The 17,436-nt window shown below is 42.8% G+C and overlaps 1 protein-coding gene across 1 annotated transcript; it reads right to left on the minus strand.

Annotated features, from left to right (window-relative positions):
* Positions 1-508: 508 nt before the first annotated feature.
* Positions 509-10,829, minus strand: GPKOW (G-patch domain and KOW motifs). The gene is made up of 11 exons (XM_053473229.1): positions 10,651-10,829; positions 6,641-6,801; positions 5,471-5,601; positions 5,057-5,163; positions 4,559-4,763; positions 4,331-4,463; positions 2,322-2,541; positions 1,851-1,923; positions 1,483-1,552; positions 1,192-1,277; positions 509-746 (listed from the first exon to the last, which is right to left on the minus strand). The coding sequence occupies exons 1-11, from the start codon at positions 10,797-10,799 to the stop codon at positions 618-620; spliced, it is 1,464 nt and encodes a 487-aa protein (XP_053329204.1). The 5' UTR covers positions 10,800-10,829; the 3' UTR covers positions 509-617.
* Positions 10,830-17,436: the final 6,607 nt, after the last annotated feature.

Below are 17,436 nucleotides of genomic sequence, written 5' to 3' on the forward strand. Positions count from 1 at the left end.
TATAGTTCAGGGGTATATATTCTATTCATGCTTCATTTTAAAAACTACAAAAATAAAACAATAGCCAGTATATTAAAACAAGGAATTCTTATTGAAGCCGCTTATCTGGTAAGTTTGCCCACTTCTTATATTAAATGGGTTAATAAACCATTTTCCCCGCATGTTTTATGTAAGTGGGATTGTATGAATCATCAGGATCCCTGATACATTTGAGAATCTTTGTTTTATTCAAAATGTAGCCTTTGGGTCAGCCTTAGCTGTCCAGCCCCTGTACAAAAGGGGCAACTGCCCTGGAGCCAGGCTTACCTTTGGGGCTCGCAGCAGCTGTCCTTAGAGCCCCAGGTCATGCGCAACATCAGTGCCCTCTGCGAAGGAGGTATAGCTGCAAGTGGTGGTGCAGAGCTGGGCAGGCCGCTGGCAGAAAGTACAGCTTTGGTTTGGGGACCCAAACTTTTTGCATTCTGACTGGTCACCCATCATGTGATCCCTTTCAATCAGCACCACAGTATTTTATACCAAATGTCATGTTTATTTACAGTCCTTAAATAAAAGAAGGCATTCAGGATAAAAGTTCTGACACTGTACAAGACTCTGCTCCACCCCAAGTGTGCCCGGCTTTAGTCATCTCTTTCCCCTGCGTAGTGACATATGACATCATAGCTTAAGGTTACGCCTTCCTCGTGATCCCCTTGTAACTGCACCAGAGCGTGGCACTTGTGCTTGTCTCTATGCATAATTGTCCCAACCTTCAAAATGAAAAGAAAGGCAAGCAGATCAGACATCACATCAAACACAATCCACGGCACTATGGTCTTGAGGTATGGAAGTGGGTAAGCTGGCCCCGCATAATGCAATGTGTGAGGGGACTTAAGAAATCTCATTCACTTGCCTATGCATTACTATACATTACCAGCCAAGCTCTCTCCGCAGCACAAGCTCACAGGGGCTCTTCATAATGTAAAGTGAACTGAAGAAGCTGAACACCTTTAGTAAATAAACCTCCAGGCTTATATCCCACAGCATGGAATATTCAGGAGGTGCAACTTTAAACTCAAGGACGAGCCTTACAGGAATTGTACACTAGATTTATTAAAATATTTCACTACTTCCCTAAACTTTCTTCTGCGTGTGACCAACAGAAATCCACGCTTTACCGTTTCTTCGATATACATTTATACGGGCAAAACATACCTGCCCTCGATGCTTCCCCAGGACCACCATTACACGATCTCCCTCCTCCTTGGGTATGACGGTTTCCAGCATGTCCTGCTTAATATCTAGATGGGAAACCAGTTCATTAGTATCACAAACAGATCTGAAACGTCTAAGATTAAAGACTTTTTTGGTATTACTGTTCACTAAAACTTTATACACAGCAAAGATTGTTGTTAAAGCATACATTTATACAAGGCCGGATTAGCTCATTCCATAGAATAATTTGGTTTACATTGTATGAGAACAGATTCTTTCGTTTTTACTCACCTTCTAGGATGCGCCCACTTTCTGTCCGGCACACGCAGCTCCGAGGACTCGGAACGTCTTCTATCAGCACCTGTGTGAAAAGCGTCCAAGTATAACTCTTTTAGGTGAAAAGGCACTGTCAAATACGATGCTTTAGGCAATATTTTTAGGGGGTGCTGCAGGTGTTTTTGGGGAGGAGTTTAATGGTAGCCACACCCAGGCACACCCAATTCCTACCAAGCTCCACCTACTTTAATTTCCCTCAAATACCTTGCTAATCTTATGCTTAACCCTTCATCTGATGATTGCTGGATAACAGTAGCAGGTTGCAAATAACACTTATAGTTGTCAATCTGTGGTAGGTGGGGGCGAGTTTTGTGTTAATTTACCTTAGAGTTGTAATATTTTCCTCCTTTATAATGCTTGTCAATGAATCGCACTTTCAAATCCCGACGAAGCCAGCTGAAAAGAAAAACAGGGAATAACAGTAAGGACACGTCTCAGCAGTGTGCCCAAGCTGCAGTGATATACTCCCTGAGAGCCATAACAGCACTTCTCATTTAATCAAATAATATATTACAAATAAGTCTAGAAGCCCAGTCTGCATGAAGTTTTCCAAACTGTTAAATATCATGTGTGTCCCCTGTAAGGTCTGATACAGATAGATGCCTCAAGAATCAATGTGTAAAAAGTCACTGGTATTAAACAATGGGAGAGACGCACGTAGAACCCGATCCATCAAGCCTACATGGATGTTTTGAAGAACAAAAACATTTTCACTATTTAAAGGAAATAAAGCGGATGGGCCAAATACTTCCGGAATCAGGTTTTCAAATGGGCGATTCCAACATAGTCCTCACCTTGGAGGCTCCTGCCTGGTTTTCTTCTTCTCTTTCTCGTGTTCAGGACTCCTCTGTTTTGGTCTTTTGTGTCTGTGGCCGGAGTCTCCGTTCCGACTTTGCTCCCTGTGTTCATCTCTGCTTCTCCTGTGTTGCTCCCCTTCTTCCGATTCCCGTTCCCGGCGTTGCTCCTCCTTAGCTTCCTCGAGATCTTTTTGTCTTTTAGCTTTACTCAACCGACCTTGGTGGACACAAAAGAAAGGCCTGCCTTAGTAACTGCAGGCTCCTAATATAATGACTTAAACACTACAGGTTATATGAGATTTCAGTTCAAATGAAAAATGTAATTGACAAGAAGGTTGAAAGTTTATGGTTTGTTTTTTTTACAGATAAGTAAAATCTTGAGCTCTCAGCTCATTATCAGGCATTTGATCCTAAAATAGGAGGTGCATTCTAGGTAGAGATGAAGAAGAAAAAAAAAAAAGGAAAAATTGGGAAAAAAATGTTTCTGAAAAAGTTTAAACAAAATGGGAGTGTGGAATATCTTTTTATGATGATAAATAATATGTTTAGGACATGACATTCAAACAATATCACATGCAAAGATGCCTTCAACTGGCACAAATAATGCCAGCTACTTAACTTTTCCATTTGCAATTGGTGCCAAGGTGCAAATCTGATTGGGCGATTGTGATCGCTCTCCCTGTCCAATCCACGGAGGAGGATTAGAGGAGATCTTTTGTTTTTTTGGGGGGGTTGATGGCTTCTTCATTTAGTTTGTTGCATTTGAGGGAAAGGGGAGGTATACCCTGTTCCATTTGCAACAAAAATAAAGTTTTGAAAAGCAAAATTTTGGTTTTTTTAGTTAATTTTTCTGATAAGTTCCATTTTTTCCTGTTTTTTTCCCCATGGCTTCAAAATTTCCGGAATTTTTACATCTCTAGTAATAGGTCAGGATTGATGAGTAAAATGCAGGTACCGTTCTTGTGCGTATTTAATAATACTAACAACGCCAATGGTTCACTCATACATAAGAGATGTCTTTACTACACGACGTTGTGACTTGTGCATCTGACTCACAGTAATACTTTAGAGGCAATTAACAATTAATTATGTGAGATAATTGCTTAATAGTATTTGTTTGAGTTGCAAATAGTTATCTACCTTTTAAGATGTTGAAAGCCAGGTGGCGACACAGTTTCCTTTGCGCTCAATCTGGAGATCTCTTGTGCAGCATAAAGCTGGATTATTCAATCTACCTACCGGGCAGCAGCCATGTTAATCAATAACCCGTCGGTAAATATGTATCTTAGTAACCAAATAATTAGACTTTTTAACACTTTGCAGGATACACACAGCAGAGAGTTAATTGCTTTGTCTGTTCTTATCAGGAACCGGAGGTTGGGTGGAGAAAAGAGGTGCAATCAAAACAGATGAGGTTTTAAAGCAAAAGGTAAAGTATGAGGCTGCGCCATTCTAAGGTGCGAGCAGCGAAAAGGACATTTAAAGGGGCACACATGCTTTTACTTTCAATGAGCAATGAAAGATCATCCATGGTTTGCTTTGATGTCACACACTGTAAATATATATATATATATATATATATATATATATATATATATATATATATATATATATATTAAATAATGTGCTTCATGAAGAATTCTGGTGTAAAAGCCATCCCTCACTCACAGGTGCTCCCTGTGCATTTGGACTCCATGGCATCACTGAACCCAGCCGCATCCAATCCATATCAACCCACCACCCCCTCCATCGGATTTAATGGGGGAGTAATCAAAAAGCATGCGATATATATACCAAGACACCCTGTTAGGGGTTAATACTCTCTGATATACAAGTACAACGAGTGTGCACACTTACGCAGGGCAATCTTGTGACCTTAGCTTGTGGTAGCTGTCCTAATCTATGGTGGAAGCATGCAAATCGCATTAAGGGTGTGTGCTCACACCCTCGCATAGTTTTATTACTTTACTGATTGCCATGTGATTTTTATATTCTTTTTTACTCACTTAGATCCTTTGCATATGTTTTGTATTCTGAACTGCTGACCAATCGTAGGGCGAACTGAGACACGGTGACCACATTTCCCCCGATGGCGAGCTTCACCATAGCTCTAGCATTGTCGGGGTCAATGCCCTCCACCTAAAGCAGATACAGATGTGTCAGTGAATGAATGCTTAGGAGACATACACAAAGCCAGCTAGATACGAAGGCTATAACAAAGGATTAACGCCTACCTTCCCATAGAGGTTTTTGTGTGCGCCACTCTGGATTTCCACAGAACTTCCCGGCCCCAGGCCTTTTGCTTCTTCTTCTTTTGGTTCTTCTCCAGGTTTTAGGGGTCTGCGTGGCTTCTGTGGCTCCAAGTCCTGAATAGCAGATCTGTCGGCTCCTAAACCCAATCCTTTTGGCCGCAGCTTCTGCTCTAATGGCTTAACGTCTCTAGAAGCAATACACAGACAGTTTGTTAGGAATTTAAAATAAAAGTAATCAGTCAACAATATAGAATCTACAGCCATATCCAATTTTAAAACGACCATACAGACGCGGTCATTAAAGAGTGACTAACAGGCTAATTCAGGAGCTAGTTATCAAATCATAGGACATAGATAACACAGTATCCCAGCAATGATTCTCATTCACACATTCAAACCAGTGACTCCGCTATTTGGTGTAATATTCAAAGCCTCATTAAGTGTAGCCAACATCTACTTGCCAGCAGACCTTACACTCACTCTTTGAAGGTTCGTCCGATTCCCTCTCCTTCTTTCCATCCCATGCCCCTCAGCATGGCCATCCCGTACTGCTCCACAGGGACCACCTCATAGTCTGCAGCCTCTGCCTGAAAAGGGAAACGGCAAACTTTGGGTAAAAAAAATAATATTACATACATGTGTGTATGTGTGTGTATAAAAACCTACTAGCAAATGTATAGATCAAAATTCCCGAGATTTTACTTTATCTCCGGCAACCCAATTACTGACAACATATATGTGCATATAAGCTAGAATTCAAATCAATGTGTCTGCCTATATAGCTGCAGCAAAGTATGGATGACAAGGTGGTCAGGACATGCACGCTATAACCTGTCCACAGCTGCATAAAGACAAAGGATTCGGAAGAATTATTTTATTCACAAGGGGACTTACAGATTCTGGCCGGAGACGAACATCCACTTTGTCGCCGTCTTCGTACCCGTCAGGGACCCTGTTCTGCATGAGCAGCGGGATGCTGGCGGTCGGATTCTCCTCGGAATCATTCTCTTGGGATCGCCGTGATTCTAGGGGAACCAAAAGTTGCTTTACTTTGGAAACAGACAGATCTTTACCCACATTCTTACGTCCCATTACTTAGTCACTTAATACCTACAATTGCATCTTGATTGTTAAAGATAAGCCAAGAGTCAGAGGAATTGTAGGTGAAGGGATGTTGGATAATGGCCAACCCTGCTTTATGAGCTTACTGAATATCATTTAAGAGACTCTAGGCATAAGCAGCAAGTAAAATGTTTAGGGTTACAATGTCAGCTAAACATAAACACAGGGCTCGCAAAATTTCACTGGCTCCTTAATAAATGCTGTCCCAGCGAGCCCTGGCTGTCATGCAAACATGATCTTGGTTATAAAAGTCTTCATTCTGTTGATGTAGAAGTCATTAGTACACACGAGCATTCAAATATTTTGCTTATTTTTAGATTCTGGGCACTATTCTTGACATAAAAAAAAAAAAAACTCTCTGAAAGCCACTTTGGTTCAACGTATGCAAAAAGTAACCAAAGATAATTTGCATTAGGACAGCAGATCAGACTATTTACACAGATTACTCAAAACTAGATAACTACATATCGAATAACAAGGCTGTAAACAAACATCACGCTGCTTTTATAATTACTATTATTCATTTTAATCCTGTATCGGACTCCGGCTAATGTGTTAAATACACGGCCATTCATTTTTTAATGAATACCAGGTTTTAATAGGCAACACGTGAGCTTTACACAAGTTCTCCTTGAACTCTTAAAGGCAGATGAGGTCTTCAACGTGACATATTAAGAGACCAACTTTTTTTTGTTGCAATAAATAAAACATTTAATATGATGCATGTTTTTACTGTTACATTTAAAGCGGATTAAAAACAGCCATAGACGCTTACCTCGGATGCTTAATTCCTGCAGCGCGTCTCGTCTCCAGAGATGGACGCAAACGGATGTTTTTTTTAACCCACTTAGGTATTAACCGTAAATTATTTGCTATTAATAAAGTCTAACTGTATGCTTTATTGATTACTATTTATTAGTCCCTTAAGGAGTTGGTATTCACCTTGAATCAGCTCCTGCACAGCTTGTGACAACACAGCATCTTCTTCGGTATGTTTCGGGTCTCCATCCTGAGCCTTCTCCTGAGTCTTGCTTGGTTGGGACCACCGGTTTTTCTGTATTAGGGGAATCACCAGAGCCTTGGCAGCCGGCGCAGGGTTAACGCTGAAAAAGAAACCTGCGATTAGACCTTAGACGAGCAGAAACCTTGTTAATGCACAGAAACTATTCACAACTTTTAAAACATGGCTACAGCACTTTGTATAATAGGATAGTAAGGCGGACTTCTCTCCATACGTTGAATGTTCAGCACTTTTTAATAAAGTTTTTTTAATAATATGTAGAATATTTAAAGACTGCATCCTGGCACTTCCCTGTATATCTATTTAAAAAGATAAATACATTTATAATCAAAAATGAAAAAAAAAATATCTGCTTAGCAGCTATACAGAACACACAGGAAACGGTTTAGCTTCTTGATGTCACTTCCTGTTTTCTCAACTAGTTGCCCCGTCTTAAATATCCTACGCAGAACGGGAAGTGCCATCTAAAAACGCCACCTTTAGCAATCAAAATAGCTACAACTTTAGCATTACGCGGCCGATCATTTAAAGCACCAAAAACTATTCGGCTTTGGCCGTTTGCAACACAGAAACAACGGCCATTTGTTTGATTGTATAATTCTGCGGCTCCTTGGGTTATGTCTGTGGCCACAGCTACGACTTAACAAGATCTGCTATAAAAACAGCATCTGGAAACCGGCTGAATTCTACGCACAATTGAATGATTTTTAGATGGAGTTGCTTCCTTGGAGAGATTACATTTTTTTTCTTAGACGATTATTCACATCAAAGACCGCCACGTATTTCGAGGTGAAGTCGAGACAATCTGCACAACGTACAAGATAAAGCGCTCAACTATTCCACCGCCTGCCAGCCGTTCAATGAGTCGGGGCTGATTCCATCGACAGACTCACTTTGCTAACTTATCTCTGGCCCAGAATAACTTCTGAGTTACTCCCGGGTCAATTTAGTCCTTTTGACAGGAACAGCGACTGGCGTACAAAGCAGTCTGGGGAGGGCGACTTCCCTGGTGCACAAATATCTCAGAAATGCTTTACTGGAAATAGTCAGCAAAGCCTTGGATCCAACCAGCAGAATGTGAACGTAGTTAGCGGAACCTTGTTGATGGGGGGGGGGGATCACAGGTATACCATGGTTTTTAAACTCATGATGCATCCTTACTAATATATGCCCTTCTCTGGCTCTCGAAATGAACGCCTATAACCACAACTGATTTATGTTCTGCGTGACATCACACTGCCGGGAAGGCAAGAAGCTTATCGGCAAAAATAGAACAGGAAATCAGCGGTCAGGCAGGTCTTCAGTACAGATTCTAAAGCAGGAATATTACGATAATCTCGCTCATCCATTACTTTAGGAATTCCCTGTACTACATTGCACAATTTGCAGTTGATTATTTGTTTTTACACAAAGACAAATATTTGTAGATTTTATTAGCCAGGCAGTGTCTGAGACAACAGCTCTGAGCAACTTGGGGGGAACAAGGATTTGAGTCCTCTTGGTAAAGGGCTGGGCAACTTGGCCTGGGGAGACCAATGGCTTTGGTGCAAGGAGTAAAAAGGTCCGTAGGAGCAACTCTATTGGTCGCCGGTAGGGGGCTCTTCTGGCATCAACCAATGAAGACCAGCTGCCCTTCATTGGTTGATGCCAGAGGAGCCCTCCTGCTGGGAGACCAATAGAGTTGCTCTTATGGACTTTTAAAATCCTGGCTGCAATTGGCACCTGCTGCTAATTGTTACAGCTAAAATCGGCAGAAAACGAAGAGAAACTAATACGAAGAACGTATACGAACATTCGCCCAAAAGGAAAGCGGGAACGGGAGAATATTCGTGGAATGTGAAGGTTTTTTTTTTTTCCCTGAAGCGACCAGAAAGACTCAGCCGGCGCCCAAGTCTAATATTTACGCTCTGCACAAAGTACTCAGAATGGCAGTAAATGCAAGCCATACCTTAGGGAAATACGGCTCAGTGACGCCTTGAGTTTATCAAGCCCCCGTATGAAGTGTTCTTATGTTAGCAAGCACCTTATTGCATTGCAGAACGTTATACAAAACTGTTAAGCCCTCCATGCAGCCCCACCTGTTTAACGGTGGCAGATTCTTTAAAAAGGTCCTAGTGTCTTCTTTAAGGCTGCCAGGAGGACCCCCGGGCTACAAAAATGAATACAGGGAGATGACTTAACAAGCCGTGTAACAAAGCAACATGCAAAGTGTGGTGTTACCCGTGTGACACATTCAGGCTTTTTAGTTTTGCTCCCGGTTACTGTAATATTCGGTAATAACACCTTGTGATGCATTTCTGTTGACTCTAGTGACACGATGACACATGAGTTGGCTGGAAGTGCAGCGGCCAAAGCCAAAGGAGAAGAAGAAAAGGTTCGGCAAGCCTGAGCTAGCATTGTTTGCCCTTCCACGTATAAGAGCCCTTTGCATCTTATAGCCAAAAACCCATCTTGTGCCTTTGCTTGTTTTCAGCCTGTCTCTAAGCACCCTGTCACCATTTTCCGGACTCCTAGACCACCCCTTAAAACTGGTTTCATTCACATTAAACCGCGCGTGCTTGATTATTCCAGTAAAGTTGTGAATTGGAATATCTAATATCACATTTGTTCACCGCATTACACCGTAAAGCTTCTGCACCTCCAGGGAAGAATGGAAAGGAGAAGCGATCCCAGCTTTGAGCTCTTCTTCAGGTGTATTGGTGCACCTGTCACATCGCAATGTCTGATCCACTATATGTTGCCATGGCGACTTGCTTCCCGAGATGCTTCATGCACTGTCCAAATAAACGTTCAGCGCTCCAAAATATGTACAAAGGAGGTGTTTATTGCAACACGGGTGGCACCGTTCCAACTCACCAGGGGTATGTGTCACGCCATGACTCCTGGCGAGCTGAAACGTTGTCACCTGTATTACATTGAACACCTCCTTTCCATGGAATTTGGAGGGCTGAGAGTTTGTTTGGAGACGGAGAGTATTATATACAGGGGATGGGGTGGAGTCCCTGCCATGGCACCAAACTTGACGCTGCCGGTCGGTCACATCTCCTGCATGGGAACGGATCTAAGAGTGAGGGGATCATGCAAAATGTACATATTTTTTGGGGGAATCAATCTATGCCTTTGGATGAAAAAAGCAGAAACGGCAAATACAAGGTATTACTAAACACGCATATGAATTAAAGAGCATGTGTAGGCTGGGGTGTGCCTTTCAGAGTAGGGGGTATTTTATCCTGTGGGTGTGGTAGGTGGCAGAGCTAGTATAGTATAGTATTCCTTTCTCTTCCCGCAGCTGCACGGTTCATCAAAAAACGGCAGAGCGTTTCCCATAGAATACTCTGCACAGCCAGGGGGTTGCAGGTTACAGGTCTTCTAAAAGAAACGTCACAGCTCTGTGTTTAAAAATACTTTTCGACTTATTCATAATACATCGGACAGTCGGATCATAACGTTTCTGAATCTCTGGCACCCACTCTTTGAAAGTATCGTGCTGTAAGCATAATATAGATCTACATGGCTAGATGTGGAGCAGATTGCCGTAATGCTCGTGTCCGGTCAGTTGCAGGCTTTGGGGCTAAGTGGCCCCTTTCTGTAATTCGGAGCCCGGTGACCCCTCTGTCCACATAGGGCAGGGTAATGGGAGGTTACGGGGCAATGGTACGGGGCAGGGGCCGGCACCGGGCCCCTGGATTTTGTATGGCAGCCTTGGATGCAGGAAGAGCCCTTCCTTTTAGTGCTATGTATAGATTAACGACTGTCCTCTACAGAGATGCACTAGTGGAGGTGGGAGGAGAGTTTCGATAGTAAATTGGTAACTATGGTTACCCCTATACATATATATATATATGTTCCCCGCCACACTTACATTGGATGTCTGTATTTATAACACAGACATATTAGTAAAGTATGTGGCTGGTAGACAGCCCTGTGTTACCTGAGCAACTCCTTCCCTTCCGCCCCGACCAGATACTCCCGTTTATCTTCCTCCCGGTTCCCGAGGTCCGCAGCCGAGCCGAGTTTCTTTTTAGAGCTGCGACTGAACCCAAATGAAATTGGGGCCTGAGACGAACCGGTAGCAGCCATTGCCTCCTCAGAGCAAAATCCTCCTGGGAAAGCGCCTCACGGCTGAGCGCACAGCCTGCCGTGAGGTGAGCTCTGGCGCGCTGCATGCTGGGAAGTGTAGTTTTCGGCTGTAGTACTGCATGGATGCAGATAATTGCAGAAACAAGGCTGCGTTATGATCAGGGCAGCTTCAGTATTCAGTATCTTGATTAAATCTACTCATTATATACGAGCATTTATATATAACTACACTTACATGTGTATAATTTACTTAACAGAAAATATTATGTTCACTTAACACCTGATTAATATTTTAAATTGAAGTCTGCACATGTGTGTAATTGGATCAGTTCATTGGTTGCTATGGTGACTGCTACACTTTTATTTACTGCCAAAAAACAACTAAAACTTATTTAAAAATAATAATAATAATATGAAATGCATATCAGGGAAAGCTAATGCCCTGATGACTAGCATACCTCCCAACAGTAACCGTTTTCAGGCCGTGTCCCGCTGTCTTGGGTATACTGTCCTTTTTTGCGGGTCGTGGGGATCACGGGCCTGTTGCATAACGCCCAACTTCTACACCCGGGGACCCTGGGGGCGGAGCTTGGGAGGTACAGGGTCACTCAAACTGGCAGTACTACTGTGCATGTGTGCATTTCTGAACATACATTTCCCACACACCAAAGAATGAAATCCTGATTCCAGGTGAGCTCTACCTGTGTCCCGAAAAGCACGACATAGGTAGAGCTCGGCGGGACAGTGGGATAGAGGGGCAAAATTGGGACTGCCATGCACAAAGCGGGACAGTTGGGAGGCTTGCAGTTAATTATCTCCACTAACCAGCCCAAGGAGATGGAAAAGCAATGGAGGTCTGTGATCAGCGTCACAAGGAGAGATCCATTCCAGCTAGCAGGTGGCCTCCGCGTGACGCTAGTGTCTCAAAGGCGGTAAGGCGGATGGGTGGCCACACCCACTGCCGAGGCCGACCCCGCCTTTCAGAATATAATTAGCCCCTAATAAGTAACAAAGGCCTTTATCAGGACTAGTGCTAGAGCCTTTTGGTTGCCACTATTAACAAGTCACTACAGTCTAATGGCCCTCTACGGTCTGGAGTGATTTATGCGCACAGGTGTGGGGTCTCGTTAGATTCCATGGAGCGGAGGATCCAGAGCTGAGGATCCAGAGGTATCCGATACACTTCTACGCAGGAGATGCGTCTGGTCAAACAAATGCCATTAGATATTGTATATACTGTATATATATATATATATATATATATATATATATATTAGGGTGGCCACGTTTTTTTTTCTGCCATTCACTATGAAGCAGACAAGATTCCACACACAGGTGTATATATATATATATGCCAAGATTTAATAATATACATACACTCATTACAGACATTAGACATATAGATATAGAATGTTAACCCCTCTAATACCAGGCATGAGTAGATTCAGAGAATTAACTCCTCTATTACCAGACATTACACACACAGTCACACAAACACTGTGACAAACTGACAAACACAGTCACACACACATACCTGGTGCTGGCTGCAGCTTACTCTGAGTTGGTGTGAAGGAGGGACTCAGCCTATCAGGAGAGGCGTCTGAACTCTCAAGCAATCAGGAGAGTTGAGAAGTCTCTCCTGATTGGCTGAGACCTCCTTCACTCAGACTCCTCATTCTGGGACAAGACATTGATAGGCATAAACTTAAGAAATGCAGATTGCATCATACCTGCACCACAATTGTGTTGTCAAGTTCCGTTTTGTGGTCCAAGAGAAGGAGCAAAGCAACAACATTGCCACATTTGTCAGAGTCCCTACATATGACGGGGCCTTAAAGTAAGCAGACCAAGTTTTTGAGCGATACTCACGGACATCGCTTCTGCAGTTACATAAAAAATATCAGGGCGTTATTTATATAGCGCCGGCATATTCTGTAGCGCTGTGCAGTGGGTACACACGTAGTGTGTCATATAACTGTGGACTTACAGAAATAAAAGGTGACAAGGGGCGCCCTGGTCAAATAAGCTTACAATCTAAAAGCAGGTGGGGTGGATTGCATAAAGTTATGAGGTGGACCATCTAAAGCAAACTACCAGGTTACTTTGAAGCATGATTCACATTTCAGATTGCAGGGAGCTCTGGGGCATTTTCAGGGCACTGAAAGGGGCACTGCGGGCTACCTGGGGCGGCTGAATCGAGGTGGCACTAGGCAGTAGCATATTCTTTCTAGGGAGACAGGTCTGAAGTGGTGTCAGCCCCTGGGTTGCTTTTCTAGGGGCAGGTCACCCTGCGAGTGTGTGCGAGTGTATGTGTGTGTGTTGCAAGGGGGTGACGGGGCCACTTTGCCTTACTTGCCCCCCAGCAAGGGACAGCCCTCCTCCAATGGCACCATAAGCAAATTCACAACAACAAGAGCAATTTGTTTGCATATTTTGCCATGTATTGATGTCATAACTATGGAATGGAGCCAACAAATTCCTTGCAATTGTGCACAATGTATAGATCAAATATAGCTCTGTAGCTCTTGTTAAAGTATAATTCCCCGAATGTTTGGGGAAATCAAGAGAGGAATCGATGGCTTCCCCACTTTAACTGTCGAAAGATGGCAGAGCGTGAATGATGAATCTGTAGGAAGCTAACGATTTGTGATATTTCTTAAGTCTGGATAATGCAGCGTAATTAATCCAGGGTGTAGTCGCGCCTGCGGTCTCAGTCTGATTCAAAAAAGGCTGCGAGTTGTGGGCAATTTTGTGATTTCGTAAACACGCAGCATTCTGTTCCAAAGATCTAATTTCCTGGCAACGCGCCACGGACAGGAAATTCACAGCGAAGACGCGCTTTGCCCGGCGATGTTTTTGAATTATTCCATGTTGCTCGTTGTATGGATCAAGTTCAAGCTTGTTCACGTCTCGTTTTGATTTCTAAAATGCTCTAAAATATTCTGTAGATGGTTAACACGTGTTTTTGGGGGTGCCAGTGCATGCCGCACTCTTCTGGCCCTCAATGGGTTAAACATAAATATGATTATTCCGAATGATGACAGATGAAATCACCGTAAACATAACCCAACCACCTGGCCTTGTGGAACTATTTGAATGCTTGTGATTTGAATGCGTGGGTTGCACGTGACTATCGCTAAGGACATGTGTCTGATTAATAATAGATGTAGAAGAGAAATTAAAGCGATGGATCTACTTTAGCATCATAATATAAATTAGTAGATATCCAAAATAAATGCAGTGGTTTGTGGGTCATCCTTGTTACTAATATGCATTCCTGGGAAGTCTCCTGGCTTGAACTGGAGTCTCCAGTTGGAATCACTGCTTCCCGGGGTCTCCTGGCCACTTTCTTCTTTCTCCAGGGCAGGACAGTGATATTTAGCCATGCCCACCTCCATCCAATTCCCTCCCACTCCCCACCCATGTAATGCTATCTGCGGCTGGCCATGCCCTAGTCCAGAGTTAGCGCCACCCTCACACAACTAACCCCGCCCCTTATGTGACTAGCCCCAACCCCAATAGAAGACAGTCCCTCAGAAGAGGTTGAGCCCAAGCTAGCCTACACAGGAAGCTTCTCTGAATCTTGAACTTGTTTTTATTCCTTCTGTAGGACAATCAGATACATTCTGACCTCCTAGAAAAGATGGTCTGCAGGGGAGGGGATGTCAGACAAAAAGATTTGTGGGCAAAAAATGAGTTGCCCGATCGAAACATGCACACAAGGGAGCAGGGGCAACTCTAGAAGTCACCGCCAGGGTGCCCCACTCGTTATTGTGCTTACACAAATAGGAGAGAACCATGGGATGGCTCCCCTACCAGCTATGCACCCATTATGGTGGTCCCAGTCCTGCTTGGATGATGTGCTGTCCTTCCTCTGTATAAGTATAACTTGCACACCGGAGGTAATTATGTGTGAAATAATGAATGTATCACCATAAAGAAATAAATTGGGTTGTAAACCCGTAAGCGACTTAACATGGTGCTGATGAGAAGGGGTTGGGAAGTACAAATTCACATAATGTATGTATCTAATTACACAATCCAGAACAAAAAACAATCGTTATAGACGACAAAATGGAAAAGAAGGTGATGGAAAGAGGTGTGAGGTCAAGAGAAATGGAGGGCAGGGAAGACGTGCTGGGTAAACAACTCCAGTTATACAGCAGCCTGAAAAACATAATGGAGAAGAGGTCCATTTTCTTGTCTTCTCCAAAGTAAGGACCATCAAGAGTTGCTACACAAAAACAAACGATAGACATATGCGGACTGGCAAAGTTTTGGTAGTGCCATTGGCACAGAACAAGCCAGGGCCGAGCCAGTCCCAGGACGCACCTCGCAGGCTGCATGAAGTTACCTGCCACGTAAGGGGAGTGCTCACTTGTATTAAATATGGATCCAAGCAAGGACCAAAATACCATTTGTTTAGAGTAAAGAGTAGAAGGAATATTGGTCTAGAAAGTTTCAAATCCACCATTGACAGCTGGTAATTTCTTGGAATTCTTTACATTGTATTTGTTGAATAATTGTTTAGTGAATGGATCCATTACACCCAGAGACAGCTGAGTATAAGTAACCGGGCTGGTTTCTCACCTAGCGCTGTTTATGTGGTCATAGTTTGTGGCACTAAAAAAAATATTTCACCTGGCAAAATTACCTTGAACATTCTATTGGTTGCTATGGCGTTTGCACCATTGTTACCATTGTTGGCACTATCTGGGTGCTTTGGGGCTTTGCCCCGTAGGTTCCAAGAATCAGTTGATGACGCACCCAGTTCTATCCTCCATTATGCCCCTTACAGATAGCATGATTTGCTCCATTAGCACAGGTTATATACATATTACACCCAATGGTTCCTGTGGGTGTTCAACAGTCTGTTACCCTCCTTGAGTTTAATCATTCTAACGTTCGTATCTCAAATTCTTTTCTGCATTTCAAAACATTTTAAGAAACATATTAAAGTTACCGTATTTTGATTCAATAGGAATAATACATCTTCGATGTATCTGCTACACATGACCTAGCTTGCCTTCAGTGAGTTGTTTTTTTCCCAAAGCTATTGCTGTTCTCATAAATAAAACGTAACTACGACAGAACTTGAACAGCTTCTGTTAGAACTAGATTCTAATCATATGATATATATATAGAGCTTTACAAGGTTTAGTCTGAATGAAAACACCAAAGAGCATCAATAGTTAATAATTTGAACCTCACCAATTGTAAAGAATCCCAGTTACTATCACATCTAATTTAAAGCGTATTTATTATTAATAAAATTCATGTTTTTTTACTTTCCTTTTTATTCTGCCTGTATTCTGATGTATATGATGTATATGATTTACATTTTTATACCCTCCTTTCTTCCCCACTCTGTTCCCTATCCTCTCTCGTCTCAACTCAGCAAACGGTTTATTATATCGGTCTATTCCAAGGTGCGTGCGTCTCATCTCGATGGGAGGCGGAAAATGTCAAACTCATTAGCACTTGACCCACTTTATGGAGTTCACCGTTGATCTGATGTGTGCCGATGGATATCACTGAGTCACGTCACTCATCTGACCTCCAATCAACAGTCCAGTTGGTCGACATGTAAGAGTTATTAAGAGTTTGACCGTTTCTGGTCATCTCTCTTCCTCCTGAGGAGCCAAGTTGACTTTGTTGGGCTTGAAGACCTTTTTTCCCCCTCAAGAGACCAACCCGACTATTCGTAACTAGCCGACATGCTATGCTTTCCATTGGGTCTCGATGGAGGTTAGAGGTCACGTTGACTTGGGTCTCGGACATCTGACTTGACTGCCAACTCAACTCAACTTCACATTCATCGAACAGACCCCGTAGCCACTAGCCCTGGAACACCAAACTATAGATAATCTAATTAATAAAAGCTTAATTAGGAGATCTTTAGGAGAGTGTTCCGAATGTGTAGCCTTTTGGTTGATTAGAAGGTTGCCCACCGACAACACCCTACAATCTTTGAAGAGTTAAAATAAATTTGGTCCCTAATCTAATCTTCTGATCCTTCGCCTTGATAATCTACAGCGGGCGACATTGTTGTGTGCACGATGGCCGTTAAATAAATATCCTGAAGGCCATTGCACTGTTAACACTCGTTGTTTCGCGTACGCCTAACAAATTGCATTCCGGAAGGTCGGAGGATCCGTGCTCTTCTACTCCAAGAGAAGGGAAGGATGGGAGGAGAGCGCGTCTGTTAATGTTTTTCCCAGACCGCGGCTTTAACAAGCTGCTTCATGTCGGAATTTGTCTGGTAACCATGGCGACGAGGCGTGGTTAAAGCGAAGGGATTCCCTCCTTAGTTACTAGTCTAAATAAACCCCTTTGTGGCTGACGCAACATTCCGCAAGCAGGTGCAAAGTGACCGCTGACCTTATTACCAATGAGGTGCTGCATCTTCCATGCGTTGCCATATTTCTAACGAGCCGTTATAAATGTGGTGCAATTACCATGGAAACCAATTTTTTTTTCACCGATTGCTCTATATGTAGCAATAATGTGCCCCTCCCCAAAATATCAAATACTAGAATGTAAGTGAACATATGTATGAAGCCATGTACTTAATAATAATAATATTTATTATTATTATTATTATTATTATTATGTTTTATTGATACAGCACCAACAT

Source organism: Spea bombifrons, chromosome 8 (genome assembly GCF_027358695.1).
Source record: "Spea bombifrons isolate aSpeBom1 chromosome 8, aSpeBom1.2.pri, whole genome shotgun sequence".
In the NCBI taxonomy this organism is placed as follows: Eukaryota; Metazoa; Chordata; class Amphibia; order Anura; family Pelobatidae; genus Spea; species Spea bombifrons.